The 19,880-nt window shown below is 53.1% G+C and overlaps 2 protein-coding genes across 3 annotated transcripts in view; both read right to left on the bottom strand.

Annotated features, from left to right (window-relative positions):
- The window catches only part of EXOC3 (exocyst complex component 3), a 20,052-nt gene extending 19,767 nt beyond the window's left edge, over positions 1-285 (bottom strand). Inside the window, exon 1 of one of the 2 annotated variants that reach the window (XM_006762453.2) lies at positions 198-285. The gene's annotated coding sequence lies outside the window, so the exon portion shown is untranslated. Of the gene's footprint in view, positions 1-21; positions 145-197 lie in introns of those variants that run through there. The other variant, XM_015563090.1, reaches the window with a different exon arrangement.
- Positions 286-4,704: 4,419 nt separating this feature from the next.
- The window catches only part of AHRR (aryl-hydrocarbon receptor repressor), a 65,048-nt gene continuing 49,872 nt past the window's right edge, over positions 4,705-19,880 (bottom strand). Inside the window, exons 5-10 of the mRNA XM_006762449.2 lie at positions 16,459-16,588; positions 14,776-14,909; positions 12,653-12,852; positions 9,287-9,348; positions 8,627-8,768; positions 4,705-7,840 (exon numbers count right to left, since the gene is read on the bottom strand). Coding sequence (XP_006762512.1) covers positions 6,826-7,840; positions 8,627-8,768; positions 9,287-9,348; positions 12,653-12,852; positions 14,776-14,909; positions 16,459-16,588 — 1,683 coding nt within the window. The 3' untranslated portion in view covers positions 4,705-6,825. The remainder of the gene's footprint in view (positions 7,841-8,626; positions 8,769-9,286; positions 9,349-12,652; positions 12,853-14,775; positions 14,910-16,458; positions 16,589-19,880) is intronic.

Here is a 19,880-nt window from a genome sequence, read left to right as displayed (position 1 = left end):
TAAACTGAGGCCCGAGCCTACTTGGGCAACGGGGCGACGGCGGCAGCTGCTCGGGCTGCACCGTCCGCCTCCGGGTCGCGCCCCGCCCGCCCGAGCCCGGGGAGGGACAGCGGCGGAGACAGGTGACCCCCGCCCGGGATGGCGACCACCGCCCAGGAGTCCGCATCCATGTTCCCCCCCGCCCGCAACCCCCTCACCGTCTGTGCAGCCGCCGCCCGCCGCCCGACCGGAACTGAACGACTCGCGTCCACTTCCGCTTCCGGTCCTTCGACCGGAAGAACGGGACTGGTGGCGTCCTTGCCCACGGGGAGCGCCCACCGCGTTAGCAGCCGGGACCCACGCGGCCGCTCCCTAGGACCGTCTCCTGTCCGTGCCCCGGCCGCCCCTTCCCCCGGACCGCGTGCTTAGGACGCCCCTTCACCCGCGCTGTGGCCCGCACGTCCTCGGAAACCCGCGCTGACTTCCGGGTGCGGGACCGCCAGGTCCCACCCCGTTGGGGTCTCCCTGTTCATCTGCTGCACCTGTCCGACCGGCACAGGGCCGGGTGGCGGATGTTCAGTAAATAGGCGTCACGTGTGATATCCCGCGCTGTCTCTCGGCAGCTTCTTCGTGCGCTGTGGTTCCTGCGCCCTGAACCTGACGTGAACTAGGTGTTAGGTTTGATGGAGCAATTGAATGGCTACCCCTCCCCCAGGGAACTGGCTTTTCAGGCCATTTCACCATGGACGTTCCCTTTGCAGAGACCTCATTTCACTTGCAGCGACCACATTCCATGATCTCCCCTCCGGGTGTGCACAAAGAATTCTCCGCCCAGGAAAAGCCCGCCAAACGTCATTCAAAAGCCGCTGGCTCCCCTCACTGGGTGCTGGAGCCATCCAGGCTCAGCCATCTGGGTGCGGATGATCGAATGCATTCGTAATCCCTCACTGTTCTGGTCTCCTGCGTTCCTCCTTCGGGGACCTAACACTAAGCCTGTCAGGGAGCACAAACAGATCAGAAGTCCACCTGGGAGCAGCCCACCTGGGACTGGCGATCACGAAATGGAACAATGCTGAGCTGAGACGTACATCGTTTCATGATTACATCGCCATCTCCCATTTATTTATTTTAAAAAAAAGTTCCGTCATTTTGATGTATGTACGTATATGCTTTATGTTTTTTATTATTTATTTACCACAAGTAAAGGTCAGGAATTGTTATCTTTTAAATTTTTTTTACTGTTTCACTTCATTACTGCTGTGTCTGTGCTCCATGTGAGTGACGTAGGTGCTTATGTAGGTGGGTTCTGACTTACAGCGGAAATCATGTTACATTGCACCATTGGAACCGATCTCCAACCTAACCCGAGGACCTACTGTACATAAAAGGCTAATATGCTGTGTCCGACCATCCAACTGGTCACTATGATGTGCACTGACCACCAGGGGGCAGACGCTCAATGCAGGAGTGGAGTGAGCCCGATTCCTCATGGGGCTGCATGATTCCACCTTCGGCTGTGGGTCATGTTGTTGCCGGGGCACTGTGGGCCCTGAATCTGGTTTACTGCACACTTGGCGTTTGCTTTCCACACCCTATATAATGGCAACTTTGCAGAGTGCCCTCTCGCACTCCGGGACCCCTCCAGGGCCCCTCCAGGTCCCCTCAGGGGATGTCAGAGAGCCAGTTTTGGCCTAATCCCCGCAGGCCAGGCAGAGGGACCCCACCTGCCGGAGGGACCCCCCACTCACTCCGCAGATGCCAGGAGGGACCACGGGAGGTTGGTTTCAGGGTGTGTCTGGCCCATCTCGCCCAGTCCCACCCCGCTGGCCATCTTCTAATTTCCTTTCAGTGTGCACGAATCCGTGCACCGGGTTGCTAGTGTACTAATAAGGTTTCAGGGCTTGTCTGTTGTGATGGGAAGCACTATTTGCCTTAACTTGAACTGAAGAGGAAAACTTTCATGGTTACCAACTACTAGACTACCCCTGGGCACCTTCTGAAGTCAGCCAAGATGGTACAAATAGGGCAGAGTCCTGAACAGGCGGGGATTGGATCTGGATGGGAGGAAGGGTGAGGGCAGCAGCACAGGAGATGGGTGCCTGCACACACACATGGGAACACACACATGCACGCACATCTGAGCCCACAGACACAGGCACACACCTAGGTGCATAGTGGGGGGGGAGGGCAGGAAGATGGAGATGTGTGAGCCCCCACCATTGCAGGGCAGCACAGGTCACAGCTGAGGAGGGGCAGTATCTCATTATTCTGATGGCTGGTCCCTTTATTATTTCATTTGTACCTAGTAATTGTGATAAATATAGCACTAAGTTGAGCAGTGAAAAATGTAAACAAAAATTAAAATTACATTTTAAGTTAATAATTGTAAAGGCATTTTGAAACTAATGAAGCAAAATGTGCCAAAATGGTCAAAGCTTTTAGGACTGTCACTTTAAAAAGTAGCAACATTGAACAATAATGGGAAATGGAGACTCATGCTATCAGTGTCTGTGTTTGGATGTAGGGCTCCCTAATTTCTTCAGTTCAACAGGATGGTTAAAAATGTGATGCTTGCTGAAACCGGTTTGGCTCAGTGGATAGAGCGTCGGCCTGCGGACTGAAAGGTCCCAGGTTCAATTCTGGTCAAGGGCACGTACCTGGGTTGTGGGCACATCCCCAGTAGGAGATGTGCAGGAGGCAGCTGATCAATGTTTCTCTCTCATCGATGTTTCTAACTATCTCTCTCCCTTCCTCTCTGTAAAAAATCAATAAAATATATATTTTTAAAAAATGTGATGCTTTATCTGGCCTCCAGAACTCTGAAAGAATAGATCCCTGTCATTTAAAAAAAAAAAAAAAAGGCGGGGGTGCTTTGTTAAATGACTTTTTTTTCATCCTTAAAAACTAACAGAACAAAACATTGATTAAAAATCTTTCCTGACTTCTGTTTTTTGAAAAATCAAGTAACTGAAATGCCTTCTATAAAGCGTTGAATAAAAACAGCAATCACCCTTTGCCTTGGTTGGTTTTACTCAGTGGTTAGAGCATCGGCCTGTGGACCAAAAAATTCAGGTTTGATTCCTGATCAAGGGCATGTACCTGGGTTGCATGCCCAACCTGGCTGGGGTTGGGGCATGTGCAGGAGGCAATCGATCAATGTCCCTCTCACAGCGATGTTTCTCTCTCTCCCCCCACTCCCTCCCTTCCACTCTCTAAAAATCAATGGGGGGAGGGGGGGGATATCCTCAGGTGAGGATTAACCAAAATAAGTAAGTTTTTTTAAAATAAATTTTACCTCAGTGGTTAGAGCATCGGCCTGTGGACCAAAAAATTCAGGTTTGATTCCTGATCAAGGGCATGTACCTGGGTTGCATGCCCAACCTGGATGGGGTTGGGGCATGTGCAGGAGGCAATCGATCAATGTCCCTCTCACAGCGATGTTTCTCTCTCTCCCCCCACTCCCTCCCTTCCACTCTCTAAAAATCAATGGGGGGAGGGGGGGGATATCCTCAGGTGAGGATTAACCAAAATAAGTAAGTTTTTTTAAAATAAATTTTACTGATTATTTACAGAGAGAAAGGGAGAGGGATAGAGAATTAGAAACATCGATGAGAGAGAAACATCAATTCAGCTGCCTCCTGCACACTCCCTACTGGGGATGTGCCTGCAACCAAGGTATATGCCCTTGACTAGAATCGAACCCGGTCCCCTTCAGTCCGCAGGCTGACGCTCTATCCACTGAGCCAAACCAGTTAGGGCAGTAAGTTTTATATGTACCTTTTAAATGCACAGACTTTACAACCAAGCATAAGAAATGACCAGGGTGGCAAAGCAAAGAGGGAGGGGAAAGTGAGGTGAGCAAAAACGTCCCCTGGAGCAGGGGAGGGCGTGGTCCTGATGCCAGGGTGGGGCTTTCACACCCACACAGGGCCAGGAGGTAGACTCTGAGACGCCTCCATGAGGCCAGAATTCTCAAAGGGTGCATCAATGCAAGAGTGGACCAGGGCGAAGAACAATCCCCAAAAGCAGTTTCTCCAGTTACTTCAGTCCCAAGGAGCACACTGGAGAGTCTGGGATTCACCCCCATGCCCATCTGTCCCCACAGGAGCGGGATAGTCATGTGACAGAGTGCAAGCAAGTGACTTCCATCTCAGGTCTCAACACAGGTGAGTGTGCAGAACATGAGCAAGCCAGGGGTTGGGTACGGGGGGCACAAGGGAGGATAGGCGGCCACTGCAGAGGAGGGTTTGGCCCAGCAAATGGGGGCTGGCTGGCCTGCTCTCCCCTGGGAAGGACTGTCTTAGAATGTACATTCGCCAACACACACTTTAAAGGAAATAAAATGACTTCATTTGAAAAATCAAGTAGATGTTTCCATTTATGCTAAACCCATATTACTGTGATTTATTGAACATCAATATTGCAAATGTAATGAAACCACAGTATCAGAAATACATTTGAAAGCTCTTTCTAAAGGCACCAAGAAAACTACAAAAAGTTACATTATAGTCATCCATTTGTAAAATTCAACAAATCAGTCTAGATATTGAAAACCTTTTTCTTCCAGTAGAAACTGCAAAAATATAAAATATAATTTGTGTTTATCTCCCCTCCCTCCCCTCTTCCATCCCATCTTTACCTTCTATTTGATTGTAACCTGTTTCAGTGACATAGTCAAAGCTTCGGAGACAAGGAAAATATAAACACCTCTGACATTTCTCTGCCCCCCATCATCGTCTTCCCCACACAAATTTTCCCACGTAAGCATGTAAAATAACAGAAGTGCTGACTCAGGGAAGTTTTGCTGCTGCTGACTCAGCAGAGGAAGGGCCCTGGGTCCAAGCACCACGGAGGTCTCGGACAGAAAACTTCAGAGTTGAGGTCCAGATGCTGAATTCTACATCAACAAGCATGACCTGTCATCCCAGCGGCGGCCCATTAGATGCAGGGGTTCCAAGAGAATGTGGGCAGACGTGTTCATCTGAACGTTAGGGAGGAGATGGGGCAGCACGGGCCTGATGCTGGCAGGAGGGGGCAGCCCAGGCCCCTCGCAGGCAGGGACCGCTGAGTGAGTTTGGAAAGGCTTCTCCTCACGTGAGGTTCATGCCTACAGCTCTCCTTTGGTTTCGCTGGGATCTGGCTACAATGTGCAAAAAATGCCACGATGTCTGTGAATTCCATCTCTTCAGTCCCGTTCCCCCAGTTACACACTCACCTGTCTGCGGTACTCTGGGATGGGGAAGGCAGTGGCCTGCTTCCCCTCCGCTGAATGAAGTGAGAGGAGCTGAGGGAGTGCCCCCCCAGGCGGGAGCACAAAGAGTGAAGGCTACTTCTGAGAGACAGGGGTGGGGGTGGGGGGGCTTCCTGTGATGAGAAGTGGGCACTCAGCTCGAATAGAAAGCAGCAGGAAAATTCTGAAATTCCACTGCTTGTCTTTGGGATTAAATCCACAGCTACCCAGAGAGCAGAGGTGTGCTATGCTCAGTGTGAGAACTGGGTAGATGGGATACTGGGGCAACGTGGGGCGAGAAGGGGCAGTAGGTGGTCCTCAGAGTGGCTGGTCCCCAGGGTGGCATTTACCAAACAGTTTCAGCATTAACCCAGGAACTGAACACGAGCATCCCAAAGCCACCAGCGACAGAAACCCCCGCACTGAGAGCAGAATTTCCAGATGGAACAGCAAGTCCTCACCGGGGGCTCCAGCCACCTCCTGAGACGCCCAGCGGCAGTGACTTTAAAGGTAGGTGTCCTTGTCCTGTACAGGCAGGGCCACGGGCACACCCCAGATCCAGGGCCTCCCTGCTGTGGCCTCCTCCTGCCTGCTGGCTTTCAGACCCCGATGGGATGCCCTAGGTTCCCCTGGAACTTTGCCATTGGCTACAAGCCATCTCTGGATGGGGATTGAGGGTCACCTTCACGTTTTGATTTATGCTTTGTATCCAAATTTCCTGCAATCAGAACGTATTACCCTTCCAATTAAAGAAGTCACCTGCCTGGCTTTTCTCTAACAACTCTTCCTGGGATGGTGATTGGAATCCTCATTTGAAAAACTGTGGACAGTCAGCAAAACAGCAGGACAATGCACTCTCCTGTTTCTTTTCTCCATGTTTTCAACTTTTCTCTACCTCCAAACCCAGACTCCGGGAACTCTAGGTCACATGCTGCACCAAGAGACAGGTGAGCGTAAACCATCTTCAGAGGCCTATTCAAAGCCCCAGAGAGACTTCTAGAAGGAACTGGACATCACCCCATGAATCACCACTCCAGTTTGGCCTCCAACTCCATGTGGGTCGCAGAGCACATGCCATAGGACCTGATGCTTCCAGTGCCTTCTGCCTGGAACTCCCTAGATTCCTGCCGGGAATGGGGCATGGTCACCTGCCTCTGAGCGAGTTCCAGCCCCAAGGGCCTGTCTGGCCGCGGAATCCCCAGGGCGCGGCTGCACTCTGAACAGACGGGGAGCTGGAGGCAGGTGTGGGGCCGCAGGGAATGTCACAGCTTTCATGCCCCGGGGACTGCCAGTCAGCCCGGAGCCTGCTGCCGCCTCCCGAGCCTGGATTAAGCGCCACCTGGCCCACATGCCTCACTGTGTCCGCTTCCTGAAAAACTCAGCCCCTCGAAGAGAAATACTGTCAAACTTGAACAGACTTAAGACCACTTTGCATTTAAGAACTTTGGTGATATTTTACAAAACACAGAACACACTCTTGCATCTGCCACCAGATAACAGAGGACTGAACCTGTGCCACCTGCAGAGCGCCCCTGAAGAGAGGCTCCGGCCTGCACCTGCCATCCCAGCGGACAGTCCATCGGGGCGGGGCAGATGCCACGGAACAAACGCCCGGCTCATGGCAGAAAAGAGCACTCGGAGGCTTTGGGCGGCACCAGTGTTGCCAAGGCACTTTTGGGGAGCATCCTGGGCGCCCCATCCTGGCTGTGAGCGGCCCATGGGGGTGAGTCCAAGGGCTCAAGTTTGATCATGGGTGTGGTCCCTGGAGCTCTGCAGTCACAGCCCAGAGTGGGGGGCCGGTGGCCCCGCACACAGAGGCAGGGGGGAGGCTCTGGCTCAGGAGGGCCGTGCCCACGCTCCAGGCAGACAAAGTGTGCGGGGTGGAAGGGGGCCAGCTCCCTGCCAGGCCTGGGGGGAGCCCCCAGCATGCCAGGCCCCAGGTGCGGGGCGTACAGGTGGTGCTTGGAGTCTGGCTCTGTTTTCAGGTGCATCCTGGTAGGGAACGTGACCAGCTGTCTCTTAGCCACGTCGCTGGCTCCCAGCCACACCTGGCTTGGCGACACAGAGTAGCCATCTGCTGCATCCTCGGAACCAGAGTCACTTTCCATCTTGATGGGCACGTTAAGTGACAGCATGGGGTTGCACGGGGCCTCCGGGGACATGGGCACACCTGGCAACTTGATGTCCTGGGCGGCATAGCCCCCCACTGCGAGGCACTGCACTCCCGGCGGAGGGACCTGGTTCTCCAGGCTCTCCAGGGGGAAGGGGCCGCTGGCAGGAGAGTGGACCAGGCCCTGCTCGCCATCCTGCAAGGCTCTGCTCGGCCGGCTGGCATAGGCACTGGGGGCCTGGTGAGCACCAGGGGAATTCCGGAAGGCAGGGATGGTGCCCGGGGCGCTGGGGTAGGGCATGCAGGAGCCCCGGGAGGTGGCATGCACAGGGAACGGGTCACTCCTGCTGGGCTCCAGCTTTGGCTTGGGGCCGTTCTGACCGTGTTGGCCTGCCGTCCAGCTCAGTTGCCTCATGGGTCCTGGCGTCTCGAAGCAGCAGTCGTAAGCGTGTGCTTCCCTCCTCCTCCTGACCCCGGAGCCGCCGCTGGGCACCCTCCCATGCTCCTCACCTCCCCAGTCCCTGTGGAGAGACGGCCCATCAGACAGCAGGGCAGAGAGAGGGGAGGGCTCTAAATTAGGGTGGCACTGACCGACTATGAGGGCCACTCTACGCCCGCACTACCCTGCCACTCTCAACCCTGCAGCCCATGAGCCAGTGTCAGCACCCCTGCTTCCTGTGCAAGACCCTCCCACCGCCAGGGCGCCACGGGGGACTCTGAGGCTGGGTGGGATGGGGTAGGGTGGGGTAGGGGTGCAGGGAGCAGCATCTCCATGAGACACAGGCCACGTGTGAAGTAGCTACTAACGCTGGGAGAGGGGGTTCTGGGTGGTTTCTGCGTGCCAGGTCCTGTCATGTACATTGCACGGTGTGGCATCACCTGTGGTGATGCAAGGTGTGGTGGGAGGGCGAGGTGGTCCTGCGACCACACAGCAGTCCAGGCCTCCAAGAGGAGAGCCGTGTCAGGGGAGGGGTGGGGCCTGGGGGGGCTGCAGAGTGTTTCCACGCAAAGGGGAGGGCAGAGGATGAGGCAGCCCCCCCCCCCCGCCAGGGTCCAGCTCCAGGCGAGGGGGGTCCAAAGGTCCTACAGCCCCCACGGAAGTCCTGTCCCCATCTCCAGCCAGTCCCCAGACGTGTAATGACGGCTTATAGGGCGAGAAGCATGTCTGGGTGTGTTCTGTGTGTATTTGCATGTTCAACTAAGAGCAAGGTTTAGCCATCACGGTCAAGGCCACCAGTCGCTCTTTTCTTCCTTGACACCCGGCTGTGACTGCGGGAGGTGCTGGGCTGGGCAGAGGCACCACTTACCCGGCGGCCCCCTCGGGGTACAGGACAAGGTCGGGGCCACCCCGCAGGCACAGGCACGTGGCCCTGGCGGGAACCCGGCCCCAGCGGCAGGTGTCCATCTGTGCCCTGAACACAGAAATGCCGTTTTCTCCACTGTTTCTTCCTGTCAGGATGCAGAGAAGGGAAAGGCGTCACGGGGGCCCTGAGCAGCACCTGGGCCCACAGAGCGCTTTACTCTCTGTGGACACGGCTCCTGGAGCCCCTCAGAGCTGCGCAGACCCGCGTCCCCGGGAACTGGCTGTCGCCCAGCCTCGCTTGCTCCCAACGGCACTTCCATGGAGCATGCCATGGTTCCCGGGAGTTGGGGGAGCCCTCCAAGGGACACTGACACCTTTTACCCATTTAAAAAAAAGTGACAGTTTCCCAGCCAGCATGGCTCAGTGGTTGAGCATCGACCTATGAATTAGGAAGTCACGATTCAATTCCCAGTCAGGGCACATGCCCAGGTTGTAGGCTTTATCCCCAGTGTGGGATGTGCAGAAGGCAGCCGATCAATGATTCTCTCTCATCATTGATGTTTCTATCTCTCTCTCTCTCCCTCTCCCTTCCTCTCTGAAATCAATAAAAACATATTTAAAAAATAATAATAAAAAGGGTAACATAGTGATCTTTTAAAAGTACCTGCTAAGTAATTGGGTTTCCCGTGCAATTCTGATACACACAGACTCCTGGTGGCTTTTGCTCTGCGGAGAACAGATAATAGCAAAATAATATGCAGATGACATGTGCTGACGGTGGAAGTTAACAATATGACAGGCATTACAGTTATGGCTAGGAGGGGGAGACACAACAGTGACTCATACTTTTTAACTTTGTATAGATTGTAAAGTCTTTTCTCAGTGAGAGATTTGCTAAAAATTCCAATTCATGTCACTGTTCAGGCCAAGAAAGGCCTAATGGATTTGCTTCAGAAAGCAGACCTGCACACTGGATGATTTTTCAGTGCCTGTACTGTATTCTGGATGGCCAGAGTGAAAATACAGTAAGTTCTTGTCATTTACACCAGTTACGCTCTACCAGAGGTGGGGAACCTTTCTCTGCCAAGGGCCATTTGGGTATTTATAGCATCATTCACGGGCCACACAAAATTATTAACTTAAACATTAGCCTGCTCTATTTGGTCAAACATTTAATTGCCTCCCCCCTAATGCCTTGGCAGGGCCAGACCAAATGATTTTTCAGGCCTCATACAGCCTGTGGGCTGGACGTCCCCCCCACCCCCGCTCTACACAGCCATCGTGAACTACTAAATTAGTGAACACTGAGCCATCTTCCTGCATGCACACGCACATGCACACACACACACACACACACGTATAAACACACCTGTCACAGAGCTTAGGCAGAATCTTAAGCCTGAGGAAATGCATTCTGCTAGATTCTTTTTTAAAATTAATTTTTCCAAAAAAATACAGGTCCCTGGTGGGTGTGGCTTGGTGGATGAGCATTGACCTATGAACCAGGAGGTCCCAGTTTGATTCCAGTCCAGGCACATGCCTGGGTTTCGGGTTCGACCCCTAGTGGGAGGTGTGCAGGAGGCAACCCATCAATGATTCTCTTTCATCATTGATGTTGCTGTCTCTCTCTCCCTCTCCCTTCCTCTCTGAAATCAATAAAAATATATTTTTTTAAATAAAAAAAAATATAGGCTCAGAAGTGTTAAGGGACTTGCCTGAAGCCATCCCTCTAGCAGGGGCAGGAGTGGGGATTCAAATCCCTTCTACCTGGCGGGCCCCAGAGCCAAAGCCTCCTGCCCTGCTGTCCCTGCCCCACCTCTCCATCCCCTGGTCATCTCTGTAGCAGAGCAGAGACGAGAGAACAGGGGTGAGAGGCAGGGGCTAAGAGCAGAGGTAAGAGAACAGAGACAAGGGAGAGGAGAGAGCAGAGGAAGAGGTGAAATGTCTCTCTCGGTGGGAACATGTTCATTGACGACTCAAATATCTGTCACTCTGTGCAAGATTATGAATGACTGCAAAGGCCCCTGGGTATTGATTTTGGAGCACAAATAAGTGTTAGCAAGTAGATGGATTTACACATACAGAATCCATGTACAATCAGGCATGAAGGTGTGTCACAAACCCGTCAGGAAAGTTATGAAGAACTCGAATAGCATCTGCAGAGACAACAAAACACATCCAGAGCAGCCCTCAGGGCCTCTGATTCTCTGAGTATGCACCTTCCACCGTCTCTGAGCTCAGAGGGAAGCAAACATGACTCCTGAACGAAACCTTGGTTTAGGAATTCCATTCAGAGCAGCTGGAAATTCCCAACCCAGGAAGCTCGAGGCAGCTGTTCTCTCCTTTATTAGAATATTGAACAGAATCAATGTTCTCTGAGGGCCTTTGTCTATCCCTATTCTGAGTTTTAAGGAAATTCTATACAATACGATACCTAATATTGACTCAACTGCATTATATGTGCATCCCTATGCATTCACAGCACCTGTGCAGCCAGCCTGCGCTTCCCCACATGGGCGCCAGGGGGCGACAGAAGCCCAGCTTGCACACAGACCTCTAGGAGAGGATGGGAAGGGTAGAATTTTCCTCTCGTTTGTAGGGTTGGAAAAACATACGGAAAACAGAAAAGTCACTGTGCAGCTTCAGTTATAATTATCAGGCCACAACAGCTTAAAAACACAAAAACTGGAAGACAGTAAATGAAGATGGAAAATAATTCAGAGTATGAGTGTGTTAGTCCAGGTGGTAAGAAAGCAGGTGTGAGCCCTAACTGGTTTGGCTCAGTGGATCCAGAGCCAGTCTGCAGACAGAAGGGCATGCACCCAGGTTCAATTCTGGTCAAGGGCATGCACCTTGGTTGCTGGCACATCCCCAGTAGAGGGTGTGCAGGAGGCAGCTGATCGATGTTTCTAACTCTCTACCCCTCTCCCTTCCTCTCTGTAAAATCAATAAAAAATATATTTTTTAAAAAAGCAGGTGTGGACAGAATCATCCCCCACCAGGCACATTAAGTCCTTTGCAATGGGCTCTGCACAGTGTGTTGGTCTTTGGACAATAACCTTTGCCCTCAGCACACCTTCCCGATTTAGCTTGCTTCATCACTTACACTTACAGTTGTTCTCATTGGCTATTCTGTTTTCTCTCTTTCGTGTGTCATGACATATTACACCTTTAAAAGTGAAAAGACATATGTATATTTCACTAAAAAACACTCCACAAAACTGCTGTCTTAGCATGCTGGCACGTGTCAGGGGCCCGAGGGCAGCCCCAGGCCCACGGCTGTGTTCCTGGGAGCCACCTTCAGTGCAGACGCGTGAGGCCGGCAGCAGCACGGTGGGGGCTCATGCTGTGAAGGCAGGGGCTCCAGCTGCAGCCCCGAGGCAGACCACCCCACAGAGCGTGGACATGAGAATGAGCATCTCGCGAAAGCAGAGCACACAGTGGGAGCGCTCCAATCACCGTGTCTGCTGTCAGATTTTCCAATCACCCTGCCGGTGGGGAGTGACCGGCCTGCGGGCCGTATAAGGCCAGCGAACTCATTCGGTCTGGCCCTGCAAGGCATTAGGAGTGAGTTAATTAAATGTGTGACCAGATATAGCGGTTAACTTTTAAGTTGATAATTTTGTATGGCCTGCGAATGATGTTATAAATATCCAATGGCCTTTGGCAGAAAAAAGACTCCCCGCGCCTCATCTAAATGGTCATGGAAGACATCAGAGGTGAATCGTGGGTGCTGAGAAGGAGTGGACGCTCACACCCCGCAAAGGGACAGCTGTGCAGGTGGCCGTTGGGGCTTGATGGGAACTGGAGGATTTAGGGACAAATGGTGGAGGCAGTGTTTGCTGCCACAGTTCACAAAAGCATTTCTGTTTTTCTAATGGTTGCTCCCATAATGTGCCAGCTTAAAAACCACCACATTTCTCTCTCCCTCGCTTTCTGAAGATGGAGAAAATGTAGAAAGAGCTACGTGTCAGGCACTCCGCTCGAAGCACCAGCGATGGTGAGCGTGGCAGCCGAGGGGCTTACTCACTTCGCATCCATTGCGGTGGAGCCGTCTGCCCTGTGCTTCGCCCGCAGAAACGCGCCCTTCATTTTCATCTCTGCCACAGAAGGGAGGAGCACGGGCACCACGACGCAGAACAGCGAGAGCCGAGGGGACTGGGCTGTTCCCGACGGCGCCTTCCTCTTCTGGCCAAACAGGAATTTCAGTTTTCCTTGAAACTGCATCGTCTGATGTTTTAAGGACAGAAACATGTTCACAGAGCGATTAGCAACCTGGTCAAAGCAGGTGGAAATGACGTTCCCAGGGATCTAAACATGGACAAGAACCTTATCCCCAGTCACCGAGGAGGCATGCACCAGCGTCTCTCCATGCCTGGCCTCCGTGGGACAGGGACTACCCCAAGGCCTCCGAGTGGTTCCCAGCTGCTCTGGAGTCTCTGTAATGTCCTTTAACTGACAAGCATGTCCTCGTGTGTGCACTCACGGGTTTGCGGGTGTGCGAGCCAACCCTCACATGTGAGCGTGAAGGACACAGGGACCTGAGGGGAGGGTCTCCCAGGCCCAGCAGCAGCTCTGCTTCCTCAGTGGTCAGGGTGGAGCAGAGAAGGGGGGGATTTGTGGGGGAGGGGAGCCAGAAACTGGGGAAACACCCCAGGAGGGACATGTGTAGGGGCCGTGACACCCTGAGAAGCAGGTAAATGCAAAGGAGGAGTATTGGTTTCATTCTCGGCTGTTCTGAAGTGACTGAATTTGTACTGTGCACAAGTAATGCTTTTATTAAGACAATCGTTAATGCAGAAACAAAACAACCAACAGGAAAAGGTTAATGAAACTACAGCCACCAGCTGGTAGCGGCCTCTGCACTGAGCCCTGCCTGCAGAGACCAGCGCCCAAGTGAGTGATGCCGAGGGTCTCGAGTCCTGAGGGGGTCTGGCCCTCAGCCCAGGGCCGCTGGGCAGTTCTGATGTGGGAGGTTTGGGTGTGCATTTCCCGAAGGTCTGGGGCTGGGATGGGGGGTGAGGGTGTGCGGTGGCTCAAAGGGCTCTGAGCTGGAAAAACTGGCACAAAACAAGATCAGTGAGATGGGCACTGATGCAGCCAGCCGGTAGGTGGCGCCCGAAAGCTGGTCTGCAGGGATGGCTCCCTCTTCCAGAGCCACTTAAAGGACTGTCCTCTGTCTGTCTTCCCTTCCTACATGCATGCTGAGCACCAGCTAGAAATCTCCAGTCCAGCCCAGCCCAGCCCTGGCCCAACACTCCGGGGTTTTGCCAAACACCAAACACCAAACTCCAGGGGTTTGTGCCTCCCAGGGCCACAGCCCAGGTATGGAGATGGACCCTCAAGGGGCTCATAGTCCAGGTGGGGACACAGACCCCAGGTAGGGGCCCAAAGTCCAGGAGGGGGAGACGAACTCCTCTTGGACACGGGGCTAGGTCGGGCTGGGAGGGTGTGCAGTGGCTGGGACAGCAGTGCACACACCCAGGCAGGGCTGGAGACAGCCCCAGGGCCCTGCCCTGCAGCACTGATAGTGAAAGGCCCTGGGGTCAGAGGGTCTGGTGTTGAATTGCTGCCCAAGGATGGGGGTGCTGGGCCTCTAGGGAGGCTGTGACCCCGAGGACAGTGTGGGCACTGGGCTGGGGCAGGGAAGCGACAGAGGCTCTGGAATACAGTCTGGGAGGTGGACAGAGGTGTGGCACGGGCTAGGGGCTCTGCTCTGTTGTGCCCCCAGGAGGATGCCTCCTCCCTTCCCTCCATCCCTTCAGTGAGAAGCTGGAAGAGGAAACGGTCAAACGTGAGAAGTGGGAGCACAGTATCTATTTGCAAGAGAAGAGGTTAAGCCAAAAGGCCTGGCAGGAACGTGGTCTCGGTTGGGAGCTTGTTGGGTGTCCCGGGAAAATCTTTGCACATGAATTTGAAATAAAGGTACAACTAAACATAAATTAAAACTCAGAACAGTGTGAGACCTACTGCAGAGTTTTAACACGTCACTGAGTCATCTCCTCTATTCACTCTCCTTCACCCACCCGTCATCCCTCAGTCCTGCTGAGAACCACACGCAGGTCACCCCCAGCCCCTCACTTCCCCCTCCGTTCCTTCTGCCACAGGACATGGGGCACCCAAACATCTCCAGAGCCCCCACCACTCACTCACCAGGAACCCCGAGGTGCTGTCCAGCAGGCAGCGCACGCGGCAGACGAAGCAGCGCGTCAGGAAGGCCGAGTACTCGGTGGGGCCGGCGCCCCCCTCCTGGGCCCGGAGCAGCCTCCCCAGCATGATATCCTCTCCTGCCCAGGTGGGCGCAGGTTGGGGTGAGAGCCCGAAGGCCATGACAGGGAAACAGAAAAAACACGCTGATCAGCTGTGCGCTACGAGGCAGCTATCACCACGTAACACACCCACCGACTAGGGCAGTGATGGCAAACCTTTTGAGCTCGGCGTGTCAGCATTTTGAAAAACCCTAACTTAACTCTGGTGCTGTGTCACATACAGAAATTTTTTGATATTTGCAACCATAGTAAAACAGATTTATATTTTTGATATTTATTTTATATATTTAAATGCCATTTAACAAAGAAAAATCAACCAAAAAAATGAGTTCACGTGTCACCTCACATGTGTCATAGGTTCACCATCACTGGTTTAGGGTGCAATTCACACGGTCCCTAACGTCCTGCCCATCCCCTGTCCCCAAGACCCCACAGTGACAGCTGCTCCCACAAGTGTGCTCACAGTCCTTTGCCTTTAAAAGCGTCACTTTGGCCCTTGCTGGGTGGCTCAGTTGGTTGGAGTATCATCCTATACACCAAAGGGTTTGCTTCCCCGTCAGGGCACATGCCTAGGCTGTGGGTCTGATCCCCAGTTGGGGCCAGGACAGGAGCAACCGACCCATGCTTCTCTCTCCCTACCCCTTCCTCTCTCGCTGACAGGAGATTCGACTTTGGGTGGTGGGCGTATGGTCCTACATACAGATTTTGTAAATTAGTAATCCACACATGTAACCTATGTGTTCATGTAGACTAATGTCACCCCAATAAAATCCTATATAATAAAAGGCAAAAAAAAAATCATCCACATTAAAAAAAAATCCATGAAAACAAATGCTCTGGTGAGGACTGAGAAAACGACACACGTCACTTCGGTGCCTGCGCGTGTGACACCACCGGCTGCTTAGCCTGTCCCTTTTGAGCTTGACAAACGGGCTCGCGTGTCAGCACCTGGGTTTGCTCCCTTCACTCAGCTTTCTGAGGAAATTATGCTGTTGCGTGAGGCTGTGTTGGAAACTTTTCTTGAATCGTTTACAACTTCTGGGGAGACTGGGACTCACTCCCCCTTGCTGGGCCCCAGGGGGAGGCACCCTGTCTCCTCGTGCCCGGGTGCGCTTCCTCTGCGTGCCAGTCTGCCCTGCCACCTCCGCAGGAGCTGGATGCCTGCCAAACGTGTCCTGAGTGGGCAGGGGCCTCGGTCTGGGTCGGGTGGGGCTTTGCCAGGAGGGCGTCCAGCCCGCAAGGGGCACATCTGTGAGCAGACAACAATCCCTGGGGGCTTTCTTTTTTAGGTAAATCAAATGGGGCCAAAGGAATTTCCTGGAAGACCGTGTCCCTGGGGAAAGACAAGCACCGCAGCTTTTGGGGGAGGGGTTCCCGGGCCCTGGCAGAGCCCAGAGAGGGGCAGGAGACACCATCGTGCTCAGGAGTCCCACAGCCCTGCGGCCCGTCTGGAGGGGAAGAGGAACGCAGGAGCGGTCTCTGGAAGAGGGGACGCTGCATCGATGTGAAGGGAAGGAGATGGAGGTCAGGGGCAGTCTCCTGGGCTCCCAGGCTCGGTGAGACCCACCTGTCTCCGAACGCAGGGGCTGCCCACACACCACCTGGGGAGGGTCCATGGCCCAGTGGAGCTGCCGGCAGAAGTCCTGGCGGTCGTCCACGTGGATGTAGTCATAAATGTTCTGGTGCATCACGTCTGTCTGAAACATTAGAACAGGTACCCCAGCTTTACCCAGGGGGTTCTCACATGGCCCCCAGCGAACAGGTACCCCAGGGGGTTCTCACACGGCCCCCAGTGAACAGGTACCCCAGGGGGTTCTCACATGGCCCCCAGTGAACAGGTACCTCGGCCTTACCCCAGGGGGTTCTCACATGGCCCCCAGTGCTGACTCCCTCATAAACACCTCATCCAACACTCTGCAGCAAGCCCTATCTGTGAAGAGAAAGTCCACAGGAAAGACTGGAGTGTGGCCTCGAGGCCATTCCCTCCCTGGGAGGACGGGCCATGCCACCTGGAACACGGAGCCCCCCAATCTCCACCCGCCTGCCAGGCGGTGACTTCGGGGGCAGAGCGGGAGGCTCAGGCCAAATGTCTTCTAGAGCCAAGGTCCCACTTTTCTGAACTGGTTCCAACCCTCAGGGACTCAGGGAACTCATCATGCTGTATGATTTGGGCACTTTGCGGCCAGAAGTTTATTAGGAAATCACCCCTGGGGGTGAGGTAGGAGCACCGGTGCCTCCTGGCCAGTGACTTCCTTCTTCCTGGCACCTCCAGGCCACGCCACCCCCTTCCAGGATGCCCCATGGACGCACCGTCCACAGCCGTCTCTCTGGTCCTCTGTCCTCCCTTTGCTCGGCACAGAGGCCGACCCTTGCGGCCCCAGGTCCGCACTGGGAAGCCACCGTCTGGGGCACAGAGGCCACAACCATGGGCCACGAAGACTGTGGCTATTGTCGGTGAAAACATTCTCAGAGTCTGTTGATAAATGACGAGGACCTGTACACATCTCCCACAACCTCTCCTACCTGTAACTCTGGCGAAGGCCGGCTGGGATGCCCCAAATGTCAAATAAGACATCCTCGGGGAGGCATCGCAGGAATGTGGCCGTAACTCGAAGTTGGACTCCAACCTTTGTGCACCCCACAGTCCCAACAGACTGCTTTCACAGAGAGAAGGGGACACAGAGGTCAGAGTGGTGCTGCCCTTGGTCAGTGTTGTCCAGGGCCAGGGGCTCTGGACATGAATGTGGGACCAACAGGCAGAGACCAGCTCCTGGTGGAAGGGGATGCATCTGCTGGCTCGCACCTCACCTGGCAGCTCCCACCTCACCCGGAGGTTCCAGTCTCACCTGGTGGCTTCCAGCTCACCTGATGGCTCTCACCTTACCTGGGGCTCTATGATGGCAAGTGCACTACCCACAGGGATGTTTTCCTAATACACTTTTGCGATTGCAGTGTAACATTTAGGCTGGAAAATACCCATATCATATACAGCGCGCTGAGTTCCCGTGTAACCAGCACCCAGTCAGCAAGCAGGACACCCACAGCGCCTTGTGGGTCTCCCCCTCTCTCCCTCCCGGGGGTGGTCATGCTGGCCTGCATGTAAGTGGAGCACTGTGTGCTGTGCTCCTTGGTGCCTGTCCATTCACTCAAGTGTGTGCGTGTCGCAGTTTTCACCCCCATCGTTGTGTGAGTTTTGCTGCATGGGTACCCCACCTCTGGCTAATCCCCTCTCCTGCTGACGGACACTTGGGCTGTACCCTGTCTGAGCCCGTTGGCGTGACACAGATGCGTGTCTGAGAGCACACCCAGGAGTGGAATTACTTGGGCATGGTAGCCAAAGTTCAGCTTCAGGAGATGATGCCAAACAGCTTTTCAAAGTGAGTGCGCAAGTCACACCCTCGCTGTGGCGAGTGCAAAAGTCCAGTTGCTTTCCATTCTCGCCAACATTCGGCACTTCAGCCCTTCTCGTTGAGCCTCTGTGGCAAATGTGTCATGGTTTCTTAGTGTGGTTTTAATTTGCACATCATGAAATCTAAGGAAATGGAGCATCTCACAGATTTATTGGTCTTTAGATGTGAGTGTGTGTGTACACGTGTCATGTGTGTGCGTGCGTGTTGCCCATTTGTGTCTTTTTCTCCATTTTCCATGGAGCCATTGTGCTGACTTGTCAGCGTTCTCTGTCTGTTCTGGTCACGAGGACTTTGTTGGGCGTGTCCCACTGCAAACATCTCCACTCCCTGGCCTGCCTTCCCGCTCTCTTAATGGATCTAACACAGTTGAATTCATCAATCTTTCCTCAGGAATGGGGTTTTGTCCTAAGGAATCTTTCCTTATAGATCTCCTACTTCTGCTCTGTTATCTTCTAGAAACTTCTACCATCCACCTAATATGTATTATGTACAGTGTGAGGCAAGAATCAAGATTCATTTTCCTGCCAGTAGATCCCATTTACCCAGCTCCATTTATTGACCATTTCCCCACCATCGGCAGGACCACCTTTATCATTTGTGCATACCTGTCTGCTCTGACTGCCAGTTCCCCTGTGGGTCCATTTGTCTGTCCCTGCACTGAGGCCATACTATCTTAACTGCTGAGTTTTGTAGGAAGTCTTGTGTCCAGAATCATAGGTCCCCCTAAGTCCCTCCCACTCCCTTAATCTGCTCGGATCACCTTAGCTTTCTGCACCTCCAATTAGCTTGCCAATTTCCAGAAGAGCTGCTCAGTTTTTGTGGTAATGTTATTAATTCTGTAACTTGATCTGACATCTTTATGACAATACAAGTGGCCTGGTGCATGAATCCGTGCACATTGAAAGGAAATTAATTAAAAGAAATATTTTAATATTGCTATTCGCCCTTTCTCTATAATAGAAGTGTCAACCAAATTCACGATCTACAATGACAGATCGAAACACACGAGTGCAATTGGCACCAGTGAGAGCTTTATATGTATCCTGCATGCACGAGTCAACATTTATTTTTAAATTGCCAGTGTGTGTCAAGTGTACTGGCCAGTCAGACGGTCAGATAGATGGACAGTTGCTCACTTAGCCTTTTATATATATAGATTGGGTCCTCTAATTCATGAATATGGCCTATCCCTTAATTTATCTGGATCTTCTTTAATTTCTTTAAAGATTGTTTTATGTTCTCTGTGTGGTTGAGTCCTTACTGAGAATTGGGTGTTTTTCCATCCTGTTGCAGATAGATGGCGTTTTCCCCTCTATGGCTTTGTTTAAGGAAAAGAGTATGCTGACCTCTGAGCAATGAGCAGTCATGGTTTTCCCTGTGGTGCACATTATTCCCTCATGAGTTTTAGTCGGTGACCAAGCTTTACAGAACCCGGAAGGCAGTGGGCTGCCCACAGGTCTCCCTGGGTGCCGTTCGTCATCGTCACACCGTAATTATTAACGAAAGGAATGTGTGGAATTAACATGCAAGGTATGAGTCTGCGGCTCAAGCAAAACAGGGGACAGATGAACTTAGAGGA

The sequence above is a fragment of the Myotis davidii genome, unplaced genomic scaffold (genome assembly GCF_000327345.1).
Source record: "Myotis davidii unplaced genomic scaffold, ASM32734v1 scaffold135, whole genome shotgun sequence".
Taxonomy (NCBI): Eukaryota; Metazoa; Chordata; class Mammalia; order Chiroptera; family Vespertilionidae; genus Myotis; species Myotis davidii.
Note: the sequence above shows the minus strand (reverse complement) of the source record. Positions and strands in the feature narration are given on the sequence as shown.